This window comes from Gopherus flavomarginatus, chromosome 3, assembly GCF_025201925.1.
Source record: "Gopherus flavomarginatus isolate rGopFla2 chromosome 3, rGopFla2.mat.asm, whole genome shotgun sequence".
NCBI lineage: Eukaryota > Metazoa > Chordata > Testudines > Testudinidae > Gopherus > Gopherus flavomarginatus.
The window spans coordinates 21,433,126-21,453,841 of record NC_066619.1 but is presented as its reverse complement, the minus strand read 5'-3'; the positions used below and the strand labels follow the sequence as shown (position 1 = coordinate 21,453,841).

The window sequence follows — 20,716 nt, the reverse complement described above, 5'->3', positions numbered from 1 at the left end:
GGGGGCTCCGCTGCCCCTCAGACCAGGCCCGTTCCCGCCGGCCGGGCTGGGGGTCGAGCGTTCCCGGGCCGTGCGGGCACCGGCGGTGATGAATGAACCAAGTCTCCCAAACAGCCTGCGGGGAGCGGCGCTAATGAACGCAGGAGCCACGGTGGCCACACGCTGCCTGGTGGGGCTGCATTCAGATGGGTGGGGAGGGATGCAGATAGCTATAGGCCCGCGCCTTCCGCCAGACCCACGCCCGAGCCCCCCTCACACAGCCAGAGCCCCCCCTTCCCCACGCCCGAGCCCCCCACTTCCCCCACAAGACCTCCCCACGCCTGAGCCCCCTCACACCGCCCAACCCTCCCCATTTCCCCTACCAGAGACCCCCCCTTCCCCATGCTCAAGCCCCCCCTTACACCGCCCGAGCCCCCTTCACACCACCTGACCCCCCATTTCCCCCACCAGAGCCCCCTTCCCCACGCCCGAGCCCCCCTCACATTGCCCGACCCCCATTTCCCCCACCAGAGCCCCCCTCACACCGCCCAACCCCCCCACTTCCTCCACCAGCCCCCCTCCCAATGCCTGAGCCCCCTCACACCGCCTGAACCCCCCCATTTCCCCCACCAGAGCCCCCCTTCCCCACGCCTGAGCCCCTTCACACTGCTCGAACCCTCCTGTTTCCCTCACCTGAGCCCCCCTTCCCCATGCCTGAGCCCCCTCACACCGCCCGAACCCCTGTTTCCCCCACCAGAGCCCCTGCTTCCCCACGCCTGAGCTCCCTCACACAGCCCGAACCTCCCCGCTTCCCCCACCAGAACTGCCCCACGCCCGAGCCCCCCTCACACCGCCCAAGCCCCCTCTGTGGCCAGAGAAACCCCGGGCCGCCCACCAGCCCCCAGGTGAGGAGGTCTCCCGCCTTCAGAACTTCCCCTGAGAGTCCCTGAAAGAAGGGTTTGTGGGGTTCAGCTCTGGATGATGCTGGTGCTACAAAGACTAGTTTTTGAAAAGTATAATGTGCTTCCAGGAGCTCCAGCACAGTGGGGCAAGCGTTATAAGGAAGGCTGGTGGAGCAAAGGGAAGCGCAGGAGTCAAAATTCCCATTCACACCAAATATTTCTCCACTTACAACACTCAAATATGCTCAGGTTTCAGATGAAATTTGCTCAGTGATTTGTTTATGAAGCAGTTTAATTACATTTAATTTAAAAAAAATATTTAGGACTTATGGTACGTTTAAAAAAAAAACGTAGCCAAGTGCTACATTTTGAAATAGCCTTTGAAGTTAACAACATCTGTTTTTAAATTGCCCAATACCTCTATAGGGTCTTTGTAAACTGCTTGCCCATCTACAAACAGTGTGTCTAAATCCTTTACTACATACATTACAGACTCAGTCACCCAAAGAGCAAGTTTCATAAACACAAGATACACATTTTTCATTAATAACACTGCTCTACAGCCAAAATGCTTCTGAAATAAATGTAGTCCAACTTTACTAATTCTGGGTCACTGAGAACAAAAATGATGCTTAAAATTGTTGATTGGCTCTAGTTTTCAGGATATGCTATTGGGTCAGTATATATGACCCTTGACTTGGGAATGGCGGAGGATAAGTGAGTTATAAAGAGAAGGGATCTCAATTTAAACCAGAAATGACTAAAATACATCTTTGACTGGATCTATGAATAAATCTATGACTGGGTTTGGACAGCACTTGCTTTTTAGGCAAAACAATGAATGATGCAATCTGAAGCTGGCATTGCATCATACATGATATGAATTGCATCATATTATTCCTAGAAGTCATGGATGATGCAATCATAACGAAGCTTACATCACTCTGCTGAACAAATTGCCCTATATCAGCTCTAGATCATACAGTGTCATCCTCTCTTATTTGTCAGTGTTTGATTTTGCAAAGGGACACATTTCTGTTTAGCCAAAGTGAGCAGAGATGCCTCGTACTTGTGTGAACAGTGCAGATAACTTCTGCTATGTTTGTGGTGAAGTGACTTTTGCATCACAAAAGCGCAGTATAACCACTATAGTTAAGAAAGCCTATCACCTTTCTTTTGGCTGCAAAATTGGAGATCAGGACAAGAGGTGGGCCCCACACATATGCTGCAACACTTGTGCAACAAATCTTCGCCAGTGGTTGAACAGGAAAAGAAAATCTATTCCTTTTGCAGTGCCAATGATTTGGAGAGAGCCAACAGATCATACCAGCAATTGTTACTTCTGCATGGTGCCTCCAGTTGGGAAAGGTGTGTCAAAGAAGAAAAAGTGGACTGTGCATTATCCAAACATTCCATCAGCCATACGCCCAGTACCCCACGGAGAAGGACTGCCGGTTCCTGATGCACCAGAATCATTCTCACTTGAGTCAGACGAGGAAGAGGAAGAGGATGAAACTTCTGGTCCTGAACCATCAATGTCACAGGACCCACATTTTCTCCCATCCTCCTCCTCTGAACCACACCTCATAACACAAGGTGAACTGAATGACCTTGTCAGGGATTTGGAACTACCCAAGAGTAAGGCAGAGCTGTTGGGCTCCAGACTACAGCAGTGGAATCTCCCGGCAGGCTATCAGGGCAAATGGAGCCCATCAATGCTTGCAGACTATTGCTGGACAGTGATAAGAGATGCTCTATTTAATGAATACAAGAGACAAGCCAAGAAGCGCCAAGTAGACACTGAATAGGACTAAACTATGTACATAATAGTTTTTTGCCTTTTGTTTCATAATAAATTTTATTTATATAACCCTTTTGCTGATTTTTAAAGTGTTACATAAACAGGACAGGTGAAATATTATCATGTAAAGCAACCATAAACACATGAAAAGACCTAGGTTTACAATTTATGATTAAAACTCTACTATCTACACAATATACATAGACATAAAATGTAAAAACTTAAATATCTTAGAAACAGTAGCCAATCAGTTGTTTTAATTGTCATATTTGAATTCAGCACATCAAAATACATAATAAATAGCACATTTTATCTCTGAAGCAGACGACTTCTCAAAAATTGTAGACCAGTGTAACCTTTAAATACAAAGGTTTGCACACACAAAAATGCATTAAAATTATCTTAAGCAATCATGAAAGGGTCTAATTCTGCAAATTCTTTAGCAGGTAGTCACACTGAAGTCAATGGCCTGTGTGTGTGAATTAGGGCGGCTAGAACTCATGAATATTGGGGATGGGGCAGAATAGAGCCCCAAAACGCCAGCAGAATTAAGTGCCTTATTAGAGGCTGGTCTTTAAACAATGAGTCTACAGATACTTACACAGATTATACAAATGCAGTATTAGGGAGACCCTTTAAAGAGCTCATTTTCTGGAGGTGGTTGCTAGCCCAGTTTCAAAAAAAAAAAGGGGCAAGGGAGGAAGAAGTGAAGAATAAAGAACAATATTCATGTGGATCTACCAATGGGATCCAATGGATATAATATACTTAGATTTTCAGAAAGTCTTTGACAAGGTTCCTCACCAAAGGCTCTTATACAAAGTAAGCTGCCACAGGATAAGAGGGAAGGTTCGCTCATGGATTGGTAACTGATTAAAAGATAGGAAACAAAGGGTAGGTATAAATGGCCAGTTTTCAGAGTGGAGAGAAGTAAATAGTGGTGTCCCCCAGGGGTCTGTACTGGGACCAGTCCTATTCAACATATTCATAAATGATCTGGAAAAAGGGATAAACAGTGAGGTGGCAAATTTTGCAGATGATAAAAAATGACTAAAGATAGTTAAGACCCAGGCGAAGAGCTACGAAAGGATCTCTCAAAACTGCATGACTGAGCAACAAAATGGCAGATGAAATTCAATGTTGATAAATGCAAAGTAATGCACATTGGACAGCATAATCCCAACTATACATATAAAATGATGGGGTCTAAATTAGCTGTTATCACTCAAGAAAGAGATCTTGGAGTCATTGTGGATAGTTCTCTGAAAATATTCACTCAATGTGCAGCGACAGTCAAAAAAGCAAACACAATGCGGGGAATAATTAAGAAAGGGATAGATAATAGGACAGAAAATATCATGATGCCTCTATATAAATCCATGGTACACCCACATCTTGAATACTGTGTGCAGATGTGGTCGCCCCATCTCAAAAAAGATATATTGGAACTGGAAAAGGTTCAGAAAAGGGCAATAGAAAATGATTAGGGGTATGGAACGGCTTCCATATGAGGAGAGATTTATAAGACTGGGACTTTTCAGCTTGGAAAAGAGATGGCTAAGGGGAGATATGATTGAGGTCTATAAAATCATGATTGGTATAGAGAAAGTAGATAAGGAAGTGTTGTTTACTACTTCTCATAACACAAGAACTAGGGATCACCAAATAAAATTAATAGGCAGCAGGTTTAAAACAAATAAAAGGAAGTATTATTTCTTCACACAACGCACAGTCAACCTGTGGAACTCCTTGCCAGAGGATGTTGTGAAGGCTAAGACTATAACAGGGTTCAAAAAAGAACTAGATAAATTCATGGAAGATAGGTCCATCAATGCTATTAGCCAGGATGGGCAGGAATTGTGTCCCTAGCTTCTGTTTGCCAGAAACTGAGAATGAGCGATGGGATGGATCACTTGATGATTACCTGTTCTGTTCATTCCCTCTGGGGCACCTGGCAATGGCCACTGTTGTAAGACAGGATACTTGACTAGATGGACCCTTGATCTGACCCAGTAGGGCCGTTCTTATGTTCTTATGGAAATGCCCTTCTAAGCCACCTGTGTGTGTCTAGGTCAGGGTTGGCCAACCTGAGCTTGAGAAGGAGCCAGACTTTGCCAAAGACCACAGTAATACATCAACAGCCTCCCATCAGCTCCCCCAACCTGCTCCCAGCACCTCCCATGCACTGGCAGCGCCACCGATCAGCGCCTACCCCTCCCTCCCTGCACCTCCCAATTAGCTATTTTGTGGTGTGCAGGAGGCTCTGGGAGGGAGGGGGGAGGAGCGAGGGCACTGCAGGCTCAGGGGAGGGGCTGGGAAGCAGTGGAGTGGGGGCAGGGCCTGTGGCAGAGCCAGGGGTTGAGTAGTGAGCACCCCCTGGCACATTGGAAAGTTGGCGCCTGTAGTTCCAGCCCCAGAGTCGGTGCCTATACAAGGAGTCGCATATTAACTTCTGAAGAGCCGCATGTGACTTTGGAGCCACATGTTGGCCACCCCTGGTTTAGGTGCTGCAATATGAAAAATCACCTATCACGAGAATGAGTTAAAGAGGAACATCCCTCCTGATCTAAGGGAGAACCCGTTGACTGGGGTTGGCTCAATGTGATTTCAACACAGATTATGTGCCAGGTGCTTGCGCAATTCCGGAAGAGCAGGCCTCGAAGGCAATCTTTCCAGTGGATCATCCAATGTCATGTTTATAAAATTATTCTCATCCCATTCAATTAAGTCAGGGTCCGTATAGCCATGGGCAGGGGGTATAATAGGCCAAGGGAGGCTATAGCCTCCCCTTAGCCAAGCCCTGGCTCCACTCATGCTGCCTCCTCTTCCCCAAACTGTGGGAAGCTCAGCTCCTGCCGGAGCCCAGCAGGTGGCTGGGGCCGGTGAGCAGCCCAGCATGGGGGCAGGCTCTATGACCAGAAAGAGACTGATCCTTCAGGCGTCAGTGTAAAGACCTGAGTCCTGCAGGATATAGTAACTCCTGGCTATCTATATGCCTTTAGTGGAGGCCAGAAAGACTAATAAAATTAGGAAGTAGGGCTACTTAGGAAGTAAGGGGTAGACATATTTATATGATTTCTTTATCCTCTGGTCAACTATCCTATTCTCTGCCATGGAATGGGTAATGTACCCCACCCTTTGCATGCCAAATCAGTCTTCCAAGACTAGCGATTCCAGGGCAAAGCAAGCTTACCCATTCAGATATTATGGTAATGATGAGGGCCATATAAATATCTTGACAAACAGATAAAGTCTTCTGGGACTTTTGCACCCCTACAAGGCCAAGTGGGCCTTAGGACCCCATAAAAGTAACAGTATTTATCTGTCTTAGCACATTTCTAGCACTGCTTTTGGGCCTCACAGAAAATATAGGACCATCCCTTGATTTTTGTACAGAACTTCCACTCTCATTAACAGAAGTTAAAGAGCGAGAATAGAATATTGCTCATAGTCTTGTCTACACAAACATTTAATTTGCAATAAATGCATCTGAGGAAGTGGGTATTCACCCACAAAAGCTCATGCTCCAAAACGTCTGTTAGTCTATAAGGTGCCACAGGATTCTTTGCTGCTTTTACAGATCCAGACTAACACGGCTACCCTCTGATACATTTAATTTGCAGCAAGCTGGAGTGTAAATCTATCTCCATGTTTAAAGCAGGGTAGATCAAAGCAAACTAGGGAACATTTAGTGTGTAGTAGCAAGGCCCACAACTGTATAGTTAGTACATCCAGGCTGACATCACACTGATGCCAAAATATCTGGAGATTGCAGGACTGTTGAAACACTGAAGACCGCTCTTTTCAAGGACTAAGGTAATGAAGATAATGCAGCCTACAACTATCTACACAATATTTCTGTATAGTGTAAGGCTTTATTACATGAACCACGGGACTGAACAATGGGACTGTATCCAATTGCACCTACGGGGGGAATTGTACATAGGCAGAATTCAATCATTTTAATTGGGATTTGATCAAGATAATGAGGCTAACAGAACTAGTTTTGCAAAAAGAGCTATGGGATCTTTGATCATCTCCAGAAGAAGATTGGTTTTGTTTCATCCTAAAAGCAGCAACTTCAGCATTACTACCCTTACCCTTGAACTTTGTGTATTGACAGAGTGAGGGTCCAATTGACATTCAGGGAAAAGAGTCAGTTTCTGACGCACCAGTGCGAGTTCTTGGAACCACTTTGATTATCACTAGAAGTCTCCCATTGAAATCCTAACCAGGTTCAATCCTTTTTAGCATGTGAGATCTAAGGAGATGGCAGTTTAAAGGTTCTTGGCTACAAATATTTAAAAGGTTGGATATCGAATTATACCAAACACAACTTTAATTTTTATTTCACTTGTATGATACACCCCAGTCTTTACAAAGCCACAGACTAGTTTCAGGATACCGCGCTGTGCATTCAAACAAGTTGCAGTAGGAAACAAAGACAGTTTTTCCTTCAGATTCTTCAAAGATAGCAATATGTCAGTAGCCCCCCGAGAGGTTGAAAGTAAATGAATCAGTGCTAGAAAGTGAAGGATATCATCTGCACTGAATGGTGAAAGGGAGTCCTGAACAGTATCTTCATTGATTTTTCTGTAATTGACAGAGAATCTTGGTTTGCCTTAGGGCTTCTAAATGGAAGAAGTGTGGAGGCCCAGGTACAAGAAGCTTCCTTTGCTAGAATCTGTGAAAATTTCTCCTTAGTTATTTGTCTTTTTATTCCACGCAGCTTTGAACAAGGGACTGGGGTGATAAACTCGGAAATGTCATTATTTGCTGAGTGTTTTGCAAAGTGCATTAAAAAAAAGATATTCGTGATTTAACATTACAGAGAATTCCTTCATCCTTTGTAGTAGCCATGAAAACCTTGTTGTCCATGATGGCTAAAAATTCTTTGCTGTTAATGATATGCATTGATAAATGTCTGCTCTAATTTGCCTATGCGCAGTAGAAATATGGTAGTAATACCCTATAGGAATTTAGTAGGAACTATTGTCTTGACTACATTTGAAACTCTCCAGGAGGTGCCTGTCTTCCCTATCAAATCTATTCCATCCATAATTCTACAGCCATCATTTAAGGGAATGGTTCTGAGTGCATTCCTAGCTCTTGTTAGTCAAAGCTCCTGGCCATTTTGGATCAGACCCTCAGAATACATCATTTCTTTGGGAAATGTAGTTATGAAAAGAGGGAATGCTGCTCCTTATTGAATTCAGTCTGAATAAAGCAAGAACATTAGAATAATGACAGAATGCAGGACGGGTTTAAGGCATAAGCACTTTAGGTCTTTGCCTAGGGTTCCCAAATCCTGGAGGCAGATGACTACATCAGAATCACAGTTTTCATTTAAGTCTTGAGTCCCCATTGTTGTGAAGAAAAGCTTGTAAATGTCACTTGAGTGTACCTAATGCAGTGATCAGAGTCTGCAGAGAGCATGATACATATCTCTGTGTTGTGGTATGCCTAAGGCCCTGGATTTCCTTAATCTGGCCTTGAAATAATACATTTGGAAGTGGCACAACCTGCATATTTATTAGGGCTGTCAAACAATTAAAAAAATTAATCATGATTAATCATGAGATAAAAAATATCACTATTAATCACAGTTTTAATCACACTGTTAAACAATAATAGATTATCAATTTAAATTTATTATACATATTTTTAATGTTTTTCCACATTTTCAAATATATTGATTTCAATTACAACACAGAATATAAAGGGTACAGTGCTCACTTTATATTATTATTTTTTATTATAAACTTTTGCACTGTAAAAAAGATAAACAAAAGAAACAGTATTTTAAAATGTGTGACCGAACTCCTTGGGAGAGAATTCAATGTCTCCTGCTCTGTGGTTTTACCCGTATTCTGCCAAGCTGATGACAGGTTCTGCTCGATAACGATCCAAAGCAGTAGGGACTGACACACATTCATTTTAATTGTCTGAGTCAGAAGCCACCAATAGAAGGCTGATTTTCTTTTTTGGTGGGTTGGGTTCTGTAGTTTCTGCATCAGAGTGCTTCTCTTTTAAGACTTATGAAATCATGCTCCACACCTCTTACCTCTCAGATTTTGGAAGACACTTCAGATTCTTAAACTTGGGTTGAGTGCTGTAGCTTTCTTTAAAAAATCTCACATTGGTATCTTCTTTGCATTTTGTCAAATTTGCAGTGAAAGTGTTCTTAAATCAAACATCATATGTTAGTCCGCCATAACACAAAATATATGGCAGAAATGTGAGTAGAACCACAGAGCAGGAGACATACAATTCTCTGCAAGAGTTCAGTCCCAAATTAAATTAATGCATTATTTTTTTAAGAAGCATCATCAGTATGGAAGCATGTCCTCTGGAGTGGTGGGCGAAGCATGAAGAGGCATATGAATGTTTAGCATATCTGGCATGTAAATTCCTTGCAATGCTGGCTACAAAAGTGCCATGCAAACACCTGTTCTCACTTTCAGGTGACATTGTAAATAAGAAGCGGGTGGCATTTTCTCCAGTAAATGTAAACAAACTTGTTTGTCTTAGCAATTGGCTGAACAAGAAGAAGGACTTAGTGGACTTGTTTTATATTTTTTTGTTTGAGTGCATTATACGGGAAGAGGACTGGGTTTTCAGTGGCCTGTGAATGGGATCTGTATTCCCTCTGTGCTCTGTGAGACTCCTTATACACGCTTGGGGTTGAGGGCAGGCCAGTGAAGGACCCAGATCTAGAGCTGATGGATCCATGATGGATTAACCAGATGGTCTTCCTTTGCCAGACAGGAGGCACCTGCCTGAGACGCCAGTCCTGAGGATGCAACAGTAGCCACAGGGAAGCCTGGAAGGAGCATTGCTTGGCCCAATCCTTCATGCATCTCCCCAGTGCATGCTCTGACTTCTCAAGCCATATATTGAGGACTGGATTTGCCCCTGTTATATAGCATCATGTAAACAGATGCTTCTATATAAATAACAATGATTCTCTTCAGGCTGAAAGTAGGATCAGCTGGTGGGCTGGATGACTTTGTAGATTCATTTACATGATCAACGTCAAATGCATAAAGAATTTTACAGGCATTTGCTTTCTGTCTAGAAGACCTTTCAATCCAACACAATCTATATTATTTAACACTGAAATATGAGTTCCAAATTGTATTTCAACAGTCCATAAGGTGAGGGCCCTAAAAAGATTGGGTAGTATATCCCTCAAAAACAATTTTAAATAAAGAAAAATTCAAAATCACTCCAGAAAAACAAAATCCAGACATGGCTTACTTCACTGTTCATGAACTAGACAGCAGAGCAAGCAGAGGCTGACAATATTTTGGCCACCTGCAGCCTTCCAGATCTGACGTGACCTATGCAGTCACCGAGCTGCCAGTGCAATTTATTTTAATGAAAAATGGAGTTTAAGCTACAGGTATTACGAAGAGCTCAGTCCTGCACTGCTGAAGTCAGTAGGAGTTTTGCTATTGCCTTTAGTGGGAAAGGGATCTGCACCTATTACAATTGTTAAGTTGCATTAGCAGCGTATCCAGTGTGAAGTAACTGAGCTGGAATGATGGGTGCTGGGGAAATGACTGGTAGCAGATCCCAGAGGAGCTACATGATTATCATTAGCTCTTGACTCCTGAATCAGCAGTCAGATAGAACAGTACGCGTATTTTCCTGGGACTTCAGACACTCCCCGAGGTGAGAGGTTATCTCAAAGGGCAAGGACATTTTAAATGCACTAAATGGCTGTGAGATGGAGGGGAAGTACATGACAAAGGGCTTCTCCATCCAGGGCCAGAGTTAGTTCCTATTTAAAGTCTCCTGGAATGCTAGAGTGCTGCCAGCAAGAACTTACGAGTGTATTGTATAAGAGTGAAGACTCACAACATACAGACAAGACATTTGATCCAGCGGTCACAGAAAAGGGCTCACCTGTTGAAGGAGCTCTCATTTTGTGCCCTTGGGAAAAATCACTTGATCTCTTTGGATCTCCATGAACCCAGCTATAAAACTGGATACAAAAAGCAGATCTTCAGTGAAAGCTAGAGACTATAGGACCTACAGTATCCTAGACAAATAAAACTGTGCCTAGCACAATGGGATCCTGGTCCATGACTAGGACTTATAGGGGCTGTGATAATACAAATAAATAATAAAAATATAATAAGCAAAGCTGTGGACCTACATAAGAACCATGCGACAGCTGATTATATACTATTTCTAATAAATGTGCAAGCCACAGCCCTACACAATCTTACCATGCACATTCTTGACATTAGCCTAGCTGACAATAAGAAAACAGCACCCAAAAGATATTTATAAGAGAATGTTTACGTCCCCTTTTACTGATGCTAGAAAAGCTAGTTGAATAAAAGGGCTTCACATGTAACCGGAGACAGGGGCAAGGTTTCAAACCATCCAATAGAAGGAGAGGCAAGAATGTATCAACAGAGAAGAAAAGGAAGGTGTGCTACATAAAAGATAGCAGTGGCATTGATTTACTTTGAAGCCACATGGAAGAAACACTCACTGGGTTGAGTGTGCACTTAAGAAAGGTCCCCACTTTTTGACCTATTCATAAAAATGGGACCTAGTCTTTTTAACCCGACAGGAAAGTTGTGCTTTGAAGATCTGCTGTACTAAAATGAACCTTTTCAGTGTTAGATACCTTGTTTTTTCCCTGCCTTTGAAGCTTATGTTTAGGGCACCCAAACTGTAAGGGGGGGGGTGTCTTGATCTGATTGACTGCACTGAAAATAGTTTTAAAATCTCTTTAAAAGCAAACACTTGTGTGTCTATTGGGGTGTGAAGCTCTATGAATTTATCATCAGAAACATTCATTCTCCTGCCTTATTTTGCTTTGACCACCAGTTTGCAACTTCTCCATGTTCAGTGAAAGCACATTCCCTTGGGGAAGAGGTAAATAAAGAAGCACCTGCTGCTCTAATAAGAGTCTTCTATTAATAATGGACCAAATCTTGAAGTCCTTCAGTCTTGTGGAAGTCAACGTGAGTAAAAACTGAGTTAGAACCTGTGGATCTGGCCTGATATAAATGAAAAAATAAGAATAATGAAATATGATCTGAAAGGCCAAACCCTGTCTCCATTGAAATCACTGAGAGATTTCAATGAGACCCAGATTATGGCCCTATATGACTATTCTGCCATGTGGAATTTGGCTCGTATTTCAAGGAACCTGGGTGCTCCAAATGAGCCAGCTGCTATGAGAGAAGATAGATAACTTGGACCAGAAAAGTGCCACTCATTTTGTTGTCTAGACACTGAAATGCTTTCAAAAGAAGGCCTATCAATAGGCTTGGAAGGGTTAGATTTTTACTGATAAATGTGAATTTCACCATACACACACACTGATAAAAATATTTCCATCAATAATAATGGCAATTTGCAGATGGGCAAAGTAAAAAGAATGCTGCTTGAGAACTTAGAGTTTGATGTAAGGATATTTACTTTGCATATTTTGATACTTGATGTTGACAATTCGTGTTTTAAAGGGAAGGGAAACAGAGAGCAGAAACTGCTGAGCTGCCCAAGGCCAGCAGGAGGCATTGCAAAGCAGGTGTATGTATTTACAGTGCCTCACTCTCTTAGGTGCTTTGGAAAATTCTACCTCATATCATGTAGAGAAAAAGTTTTGTCTTCACTGGAAAATTGGGCCATATTAAAATATTTTATAAAGCTTTAATTTTTTTTGAACTTCAACATCTACTGTAATTAAATAATTATCGTCTCTTCCCCTCTATTGTCTGCTGACCTCCCTATTGTCTGACCTCCTATTTTCCTGCAACTTTGAAAATTTGCAGAGATAAAAATAAAAAGCTTAAAAATAAACATCAATGTTATTTGTCAAACTTACAAAAAAATTAAAAATCAAATTCTGTCCAGCCTATATGTACACGCTGACACCTCTGACAGCCTTGTGAAGCCCAATCAAAGGGTCTTGATACTGAGAAACTCTATAAGGCTTGGGCGGAAATCATGAAGCAGAAGTGAGAGCACTCTGGAGCCTCAGGGCAGCAGAAATCTTCACTCAACTCTCCACAGGGGAGAATAATCGAATGATCCACATTGTCCCAGACTCACCAGATCTACTTTCTCTCTTTCCCTGGCCCAGCCTGGTCCACCCACAACACCATCTCTATGGCAATGTGGAAAGAGGCTCCACTGAGCTGGTCACTTTCTGCGTGGGCTCCTGGCGACGTGCCACCTCCACCACAATAGACAGGCTCTACTTCAGGTGTTGCTTGGGACTACAGAACAGAATACAGAATTTATTCTTAAGTGCATCCTTGCTGTCTCCTATATACCTAGCACCAGGCTCAGAACATCCCTAAGGATACATTTATTAGGAAAGGTACATTTCAAAATGTATTTCAGTGAAATGAAGGACACTTACCTTTCTGTGACTTTATTATGTATAATAATTTCCATGGCTTTTCTTATTTGTACTCTTCTAACAGTTCATAATAGCCGAATAATCATTAAGCTCCACACAAGCATCCCAGTTAAGGGCAGTCCCACAAATTGTTAATGTTTTCCATTCCACAGACAGAGTGGATGCCACCTATCCTCTTAGCAGGACAGGATGTAACAAGAAATGAACAATTCTGATGTGCCAGTAACAAAAAGAGCACTGTGCATGAAATTATCCGTTCCATTCACATTTGATATGAATGCAAGACAAAGGTTAATTAAATAGGCCTTTACAAGGGATCTGAAGATTTGGTAGTTGAGAATTACACAGAGAAGTAAAATCACTGTAACAGGGAGAGAGAAAAATGCTCAAGGGGGCATTACCAAAATGCTAGTGGCACTTTTAGACTAATTAACACCAAGCTACTACTCTCCACCTTAGCATCTTAACACCCAACTTCTCATGTTTATTTTGAACCACTACGGGATTGATCAGCTAGGTACCAGGCAGCAAGGATGGCTTTACTCTGTAGACAACTGCCTATGGAAGCAAAATGTTTAGTAGGTGTTTATTGTGTGTGTGACTGGATAGTGTGAAGGACCGACATTTCCTAGTTTGCCTGGGGCAGCAAAAACCCTGGAGCTGCGGTGCTGTCAGACAGAGTCCTTTTGGGATGGGGCTACTACAGAGGAAGGCTTCTCTGGCTCTTTTATTCCAAGTAAATGACAATCACAGCCATAGATGGTAGATGAATATCCAGGACAGTTGTACTCCTAGCCCAAATTATGGCTTTTACCTTGCTCTGCATACGGACCCAGTTCCTTTATATTCCATCTCTTCTGCAGGGTGAATTCCACTGAATAACACTGAGCACCTTGTAAAAGATCTTTCTTTTCCTGCAGGACAGCAGAGATTTTATAGCTTCAGCCTCGTATTCGAGGTGTGTATCCTGTTCTGCTGTTACCTTGTATGCTGCCTATATTCAGGACCTGCAAACAAATGCACTAAGGATAGTTTACTGTGTAATTTACTCTGGGTCCACACTGGACATATTTTAACATCCTAGCGTGTTTGTGGCAGAATAGATCCAGCAGTGAGAGTGGAGACAGACAGACAGATAGAAAGACAGACAAACACTTACAAACCACAATCTCTTCCAAATCAAAACTCTTCCCCTTCTATAGCTCAGGCAGTGTGACCCACTGTCCCCTGAGACTGGGACCATCATCCCCATTCTTTTTTCCCCTATTACCATTCCTTTCCTCCTCCTCTTTTTATCCACAACCTCTGGGTCCAGTAGATTAATGAACCCTAGTGGTACTGGTTTTCTAGTCATTTAATCTCAGACAGGGAAACTGAACTGTGGGCCTTGGGACAAGCTGTGCAACCCTCTCCTTGGACCTGGGCAGGTAGTAAAGCCCAGCACTTTCAACAGTTGGGAGTGTTTGCAGATGGCATTTTGGTTTAACCCATTCTAGAGATAGAAGCCAGCCTGGCAGTTTGCATCCACATCTAAATCTGGATGGGAACATCACCGTGCATGAATGTTTGGATCTATGGTTTTTGATATAGGCCTGACATTAGTTAAAGGGAACATTAGGGCTGTCTCTATTGCAGCTATTAAAGAGGCATCAAAAGAAGATCCATTTCTCACTTGATGGACAGGTGCATTGTACCAAGAATCAGGACTTAGCCGTGTTAGTCTGTATCCACAAAAATAACAAGGAGTCCAGCGGCACCTTAAAGACTAACAGATTTATTTGCGCATAAGCTTACGCCCAAATAAATCTGTTAGTCTGTAAGGTGCCACCGGACTCTTTGTTGTTTAAGTGCATTTTAGGCAGCTCATCCTGCCTCAGCAATTCACCTCTGTCCCTTTCTAGGCAGTCTGCTTTCAAGGGTGAGAGAGGAGCTCAACCTTCATGACCTTTCAGTCCTGAGCCCATCTGCTGAGACTTACCTGTGTTGTTTTCTGTGACATGGTCACTTCTCTGCCAGACACTGGACTGAACCTTGCTGTCTCTCTTTAATTGCAATTTATTTTCACCATTTGTAAAAACATTCTCTTCCTACTCATTTCTGAGTGAGCCCAACTTTCCTGCTTACCTTGTATGGACTGAATGACATGTGTCACCATTCACTGTGCCCTACTAAGTAGCAAAGGGAAACCTGAGCAACAAAAAAACAGGTGTTTCCTCAAGTGCTGCTATATAACCCATGTTAAAATGAATGCTGAGCTAAATCCACCAAGGTGGGAGGTCTTGGTCATGTATTTTGGACAGTCTAGCAGCAGAACTCTCTGAAGAGTATTCAACAAGCTTCACAGAAGAACCACATTGAAACAGTAACATGTGTTGTTCTGTTTTTAAAGTGACCAGCACAATGGGGTCCCAATCTTGGATGGGACTTGCAGACATTACTGTAATAAAATAATAATAATGCATATAAATATCAGGTCACATTATTTCCCCCCTATTGTTAGCTAAGTTAACTAACTGTGTCAAAGGGTTGGATATGTTGTAGTTTACTTCCACTGCTTCTCATCACACAAATCCTGAAGCCCTCACTTTGAGGAAGGGGATTGCTGCCTACAATGGAAAAACTCGTAGGACAACTTCTGGGTGGGTTAGTTCCATGAGGTTCCTCTGATAGAGTTTCCTCTGAATTCTTCTGCCAGGGGATTAGTTTGTCCTAACAGGGGACCCAGGGATCCAACTCCAGAGATCCGCTGAGATCTCAGAGGACCTCCTGTGGTCCACTAGAGGCACAGGGACATCTGCTCATTGGTCTGGAGAACTAGTTGTGTCCTACATTTTTATTCAGTCTGGGTAAAGATGAGTAAAAAAAAAAAATCAAAGTAAAGTTTTCAGGATTTAAGCCATATTGATTGATTGATTGATTTTTAAATAAAGATCCCACCAAAGCATGTGGGGCATTGTATGAGAAACTTTCAGTGCTCAACACTGGAAGACACCATTACCATTCCCTCCAAGCCAAAACACCCCAGCCAAACCCCCAGTAAATTAATAATGTCTAAAAATCCAAAACACAAACCTGACTCCAAGCAGAGTTTTGACTCTGAAAAGGGAGACGAGCCAGAGGTTCTATGAAGTCCACTAGGTACTTTGCTATTGTTATGGATTTGATGTGGAAGGTTCTCAGATACTATGGTGATTGGCAGCAGTATAAAATCCTAAGGCAAACAGCATCTTGTGTCATGTGATAAAAATGGACTCTAATACCATAAAACCAAAGTGATACCATTAAAAGAAGGAGGGAGGAGTGTGGAACAGTGGGAGTGCCAGTGATTAATAAAGAAGTGTCTGAAAAGGAAGTAAAAGAACCACTTATGATGGCATGAGCTGAATATCCAGAATGAGTGTGTTCCTCACGCCAGTGAGCATTCAAGAGGTCCAAGAGCAGAACTGCTTCCACCTAGTGAGCCTGCGAATACAAACCACCCCAAAGGGTGAGAGTAGAGGAAGAGGCAGGGCCCTGGTGCTGACACCTGTGCACTGGTCAGCAGAGCTGGCTAGGTGCAGAGATGGGTGTACTCTACCCAATCCCTTAGGAAGGCGTAGCATGTACATTTCCCCTGCACACTGGGAGTCCCCCCAGGGCCATGTGGAGCAGCACTGCCCTCGATATGGGCCTGTGCCTAAAAGCCACAATTGAGCCCTAACATACCGACTCCTAGGGCACTAATTGAAGAAGCTCCCACTCATCTCAGCCACTACAGCAGACAACCTTCCCTAGACCTCCAAGTGCAAATCTTTCAATAGGCCACGTTTATCCAAACACACCAATTGAGCACTTGGAAAATGTATCTCCGTGTTTCAGACTGTCCCATTGCAGGGGACAGACTCTTCTGTTATAGCAAATATTGAGGAAAGGGCTAAAGAAGGAAACAGTAAAGAAGAGATTAGTAGCATGTATACAGCAGGGCTTCCCACAGATTACTTGTATTTAAGACTAATCCTTTGCATTCAGAAAACAAATCTCTTCATTTTTTTATGGAGTGATTATCACAGACTCTACGATGATTGTGTAAAAATTAATCTCTGGGGATGAGATCAGTTTGGAAGCAGAGCTGCAGTAAGCTGTTGGCCAGAGAGATTCAAATAGCTAGTAAACAAACCTTTCCAAAGCTATGGAATTAGGCTCATGTCTGTCTCTCCTCACTCCTTTGTGCTGCTGATGTAGTTTGTTTGATTGCTTCAGCTGTGTGTGACAGAGAAGCTTCTGGAAGGGGAAAAAGAAAAACAAGTTTCAGAATGCTGCATCCCTGGTCTTTTCAGAATATGATCGCAAAGCAAGAATGTGGCAGTAGGAAAAAAAGGACCTAGAAGAAAACAAATATGCTAAGCAGTCTGAAAAATGCAGAGAAAGAAATTTTCCAGGCAAACCACACATCAGCTTGCCAAAAAGAAAGTAAAGGAAATTCATTTCTATATGATATTGCAGAATACTGAAGTAAATGGCTCTTTCCTCAGAGCCTATTGTCAAGGATACTTTTGAGAGAGAAAGAAGCACTTGGTGACAATCCAAAGCAGAGACTTAGTCATCTTCAATAGTTGGGCACACAGACTCCATTGTGATGAGCCTAATATAGATACCTGGACAGATAGCGATATACCAGCTGTAATGCATTCCGGCATTGCTGCCTCCCCTCTCAAAGATCCCCACTTCTGTTTTTGGAAACATTTCACAAGTGAAGTTAGGCCTGGGGAGAGGTTTTGGGTGAGACTGAAATCCTATGTGTAGCCATAGATTCAGCCTGGCTAGTTCAGGTGTCGGCACCTCATCCCACCAGCATGCAAGCAAAACTATTTCTCTCATTAGGGCCCTGATTCAACAAGGCACTTGAGCACAATATTGAGCATGTGAGCAGATCCATTGGTGATGTATGTGCTTAATCTGCTTGCTGAATTTGGGCCTAATCCTCAACGGTACCTTGATTTGTGCTGGGGGAGGGGTGAGCAAGAGAGAGAAAATTAGCTTAGAAAAGGGAGTGAGAACATGGGGAAAGGATGCAACTGGTCTAAGCAGGTAATTGAGATGTCTTCTTTCTGTAACCGAAAAAAGCAAGAGGTGACATCCTGAACCCATTGAAGTCAATGGCAAAACTCCCATTGAATTTCATAGAACCAGGATTTCACCTAAGGTCTTAGTTCCTCCAAAATTACATTAATTACCAGGTAGTATTGTACCAGATATTAAACTAATACCAGCAAGTCATATTTTAAATGTGCATCTAAAAGCCACTTAAAATGAATATCTCCCAGTCATTTAATGAGACATTTAATTCATTGTTTAATATTGTATCTTGTTTTAATTTATTCATTAATCATTAAGGCAGTGGAACATTTTATTTGTACATAGAGCGGATAAAATTCTGGTTTTGTTTACACCGTGCAACTCTATTGACTTAATTTTAGATGCCCGAGTGTAAATAAGAGCAGATCTTAGTCCAGTTAATTAAGAGGACTATTGTCAAAGGCAGAACAATGGAAAATAATTAACTGTGTGTAAAAGTTTATGATGCTGAAAAGAATAAATACATAGTTCAAGATTCAGAAGGCTGTTCTGCAATATTAATCGCATGCAGCATGTCTGAACAGCATGACACAACCAAAGTCTTACTGCTCATTAAGGAGTCACTGATGAAGGACTGATGAGACTGAAATATTGTTGTGTTTACTCTTGACTTTAAACTGTAAGAATGGAGCCTCAAATGGGATTGTTAACAAATGTAAAAGGTTGGTTAGAATGGGCTCTATTATGGCTTATGACCAGAGTCCCGAGTAGGGGCAGATGGGGATGGCACTGCTTGAGTAATGGCACTTGGGAGGCCTTGTGCCTCTTCTTGGACCTCCTCGCTGGCAGCGGGAGCATGTCTGCAGCTGTATCTCTTAAAGACCTTGTAGTCTCTGTGTGGCTAGCCAACTCCTCTGGCTGGTGTAGAAAGGATGTAATGGGGCTATCACCTCCTCACCTCTCCCTGTCCCCTTTGGCATGGAGACTGCAGTGAGTAGGACTTGGGAGTGCAAATGTGGCCAGCTCCTGTCAGAAGGATAGAAAGCGGGAGGATAATTCCTGCTGACATCCCCCCTCACCTGCACATTCACACAGGGGGAAGCTGCAGTTTGCCTCAGTGCTTAGAATGGTGTGCTTTGGAGGGGGGCACTGCCTGTGAAGAACCAGTCAGTGGAACTGTTCCAGGTGGTACAAAGCCTAATGAATCTGCACTGCTTTTGCCTCGAAGAAGAATTGACTACTGCTCACTGTGAAGAGTTTACTACTTAGTGTGTGGCAGTGGATCTATCCTGGTAGAGAAAAATGAAGTGCCTTCTCAGGTTGAGTTTCAGTCAATTTAATTCACTGAGGTTCTAATTGTGCTGGGGAGCTTTGATCTGCAGCCTGCCAGTAAGGCCCTCGCCCTTCATGGCAGGAAGGTGTTGAATTATTCCTGTTGGGAAGATTGTCACTACCTTCTTCATAGCTATAAAATGCTTTCCACCTTCACATCAGATAACTATAAAATATCCAGGCATTAACTGTCAAAAGCAATATTATGAGAAATACTAGCCCAATTGTTAATTTCTGGAGAAAGTTAAAAGTAAATGCAAACAGAAGAGGCCTCGACTGTAATTATGATTTAACAGCTGGATACTATATTTAAAAGCTCCTTCTGTGATTCATTTAACACAAAAGCACTATGTAAGAAGAGTCTTAGAGACTGGAATTGTCAATCGTGCCACAGGTGATGAAGGAAGCATTTAGCATCTGGATAATGTTAGTCAGAGGATGTTATCACTTTTAAACAGCGAGTATTTACAAGATGCTAAATATCCTGGTACATATTATAGATGGAGTGACAATCAGCAGCAACTGAAAGCTTGAGTCTGCGCGTGGAGCCTATGAAAGACAGCTACAGCAAAGACTATGGTTGCTTAGCAACAAGCCAGCAGGATAATTCTCTCTCTCTTCCTCTCTTTCTCTTCCTTTTGTTTTTAGATAACAGGAAGGCTTGATCAATTTTTGGCTCCGAAAGACAAATATTTGGGGGGGGGGAGGTTTCAGAAAAGGGTTACCTGGTAATTGGTGGGGAGCAGGTATCTTCCTAGGTAATCAGATGGCCCCATTGCTGTATTATAGAGCACCCTTTACATTGCTGAATGTATTCTCACAACACCCCTGTGAGGTAGAGAAGTATTATCAGCTCCCTTTTGATACTGGGGAACTGAGGCACAGAGAGATTAACATGATTTGCCCAAGGACAAACAGAAAGTCTGTGGCAGAGCTAGGAATTGAAACTAGGTCTCCTAAATCCCGTTCCAGTGCCTTAATCTCAATACTAGCAATTCTATCCATCCAGATAAAAATGGCTCACATGACCATCTACTGGCTGCAGCTCAGGATACAGATTTCAGATTAGACTAATAGAATTTAAGGCCAGAATGGACCTTCCTGATCATCTAGTCTGACCTCCTGCACATTGAAGCACAAAGAACCTCACCCATCCACTCCTGGCTGAGTTACTGAAATCCTTAAATCTTGATGTAAAGATTGTAAATTACAGAGAATCCATCATTTACTCTAGTTCAAGCCAGCAAGTGACCC

The 20,716-nt window shown here is 42.7% G+C and overlaps 1 protein-coding gene across 1 annotated transcript in view; it reads left to right on the top strand.

Annotated features, from left to right (window-relative positions):
* Positions 1 to 1,907: 1,907 nt before the first annotated feature.
* Positions 1,908 to 20,716, top strand: part of LOC127046995 (uncharacterized) — a 441,735-nt gene continuing 422,926 nt past the window's right edge. The window contains exon 1 of the mRNA XM_050944782.1: positions 1,908 to 3,033. Coding sequence (XP_050800739.1) covers positions 1,940 to 2,689 — 750 coding nt within the window. The 5' untranslated portion in view covers positions 1,908 to 1,939 and the 3' untranslated portion in view covers positions 2,690 to 3,033. The remainder of the gene's footprint in view (positions 3,034 to 20,716) is intronic.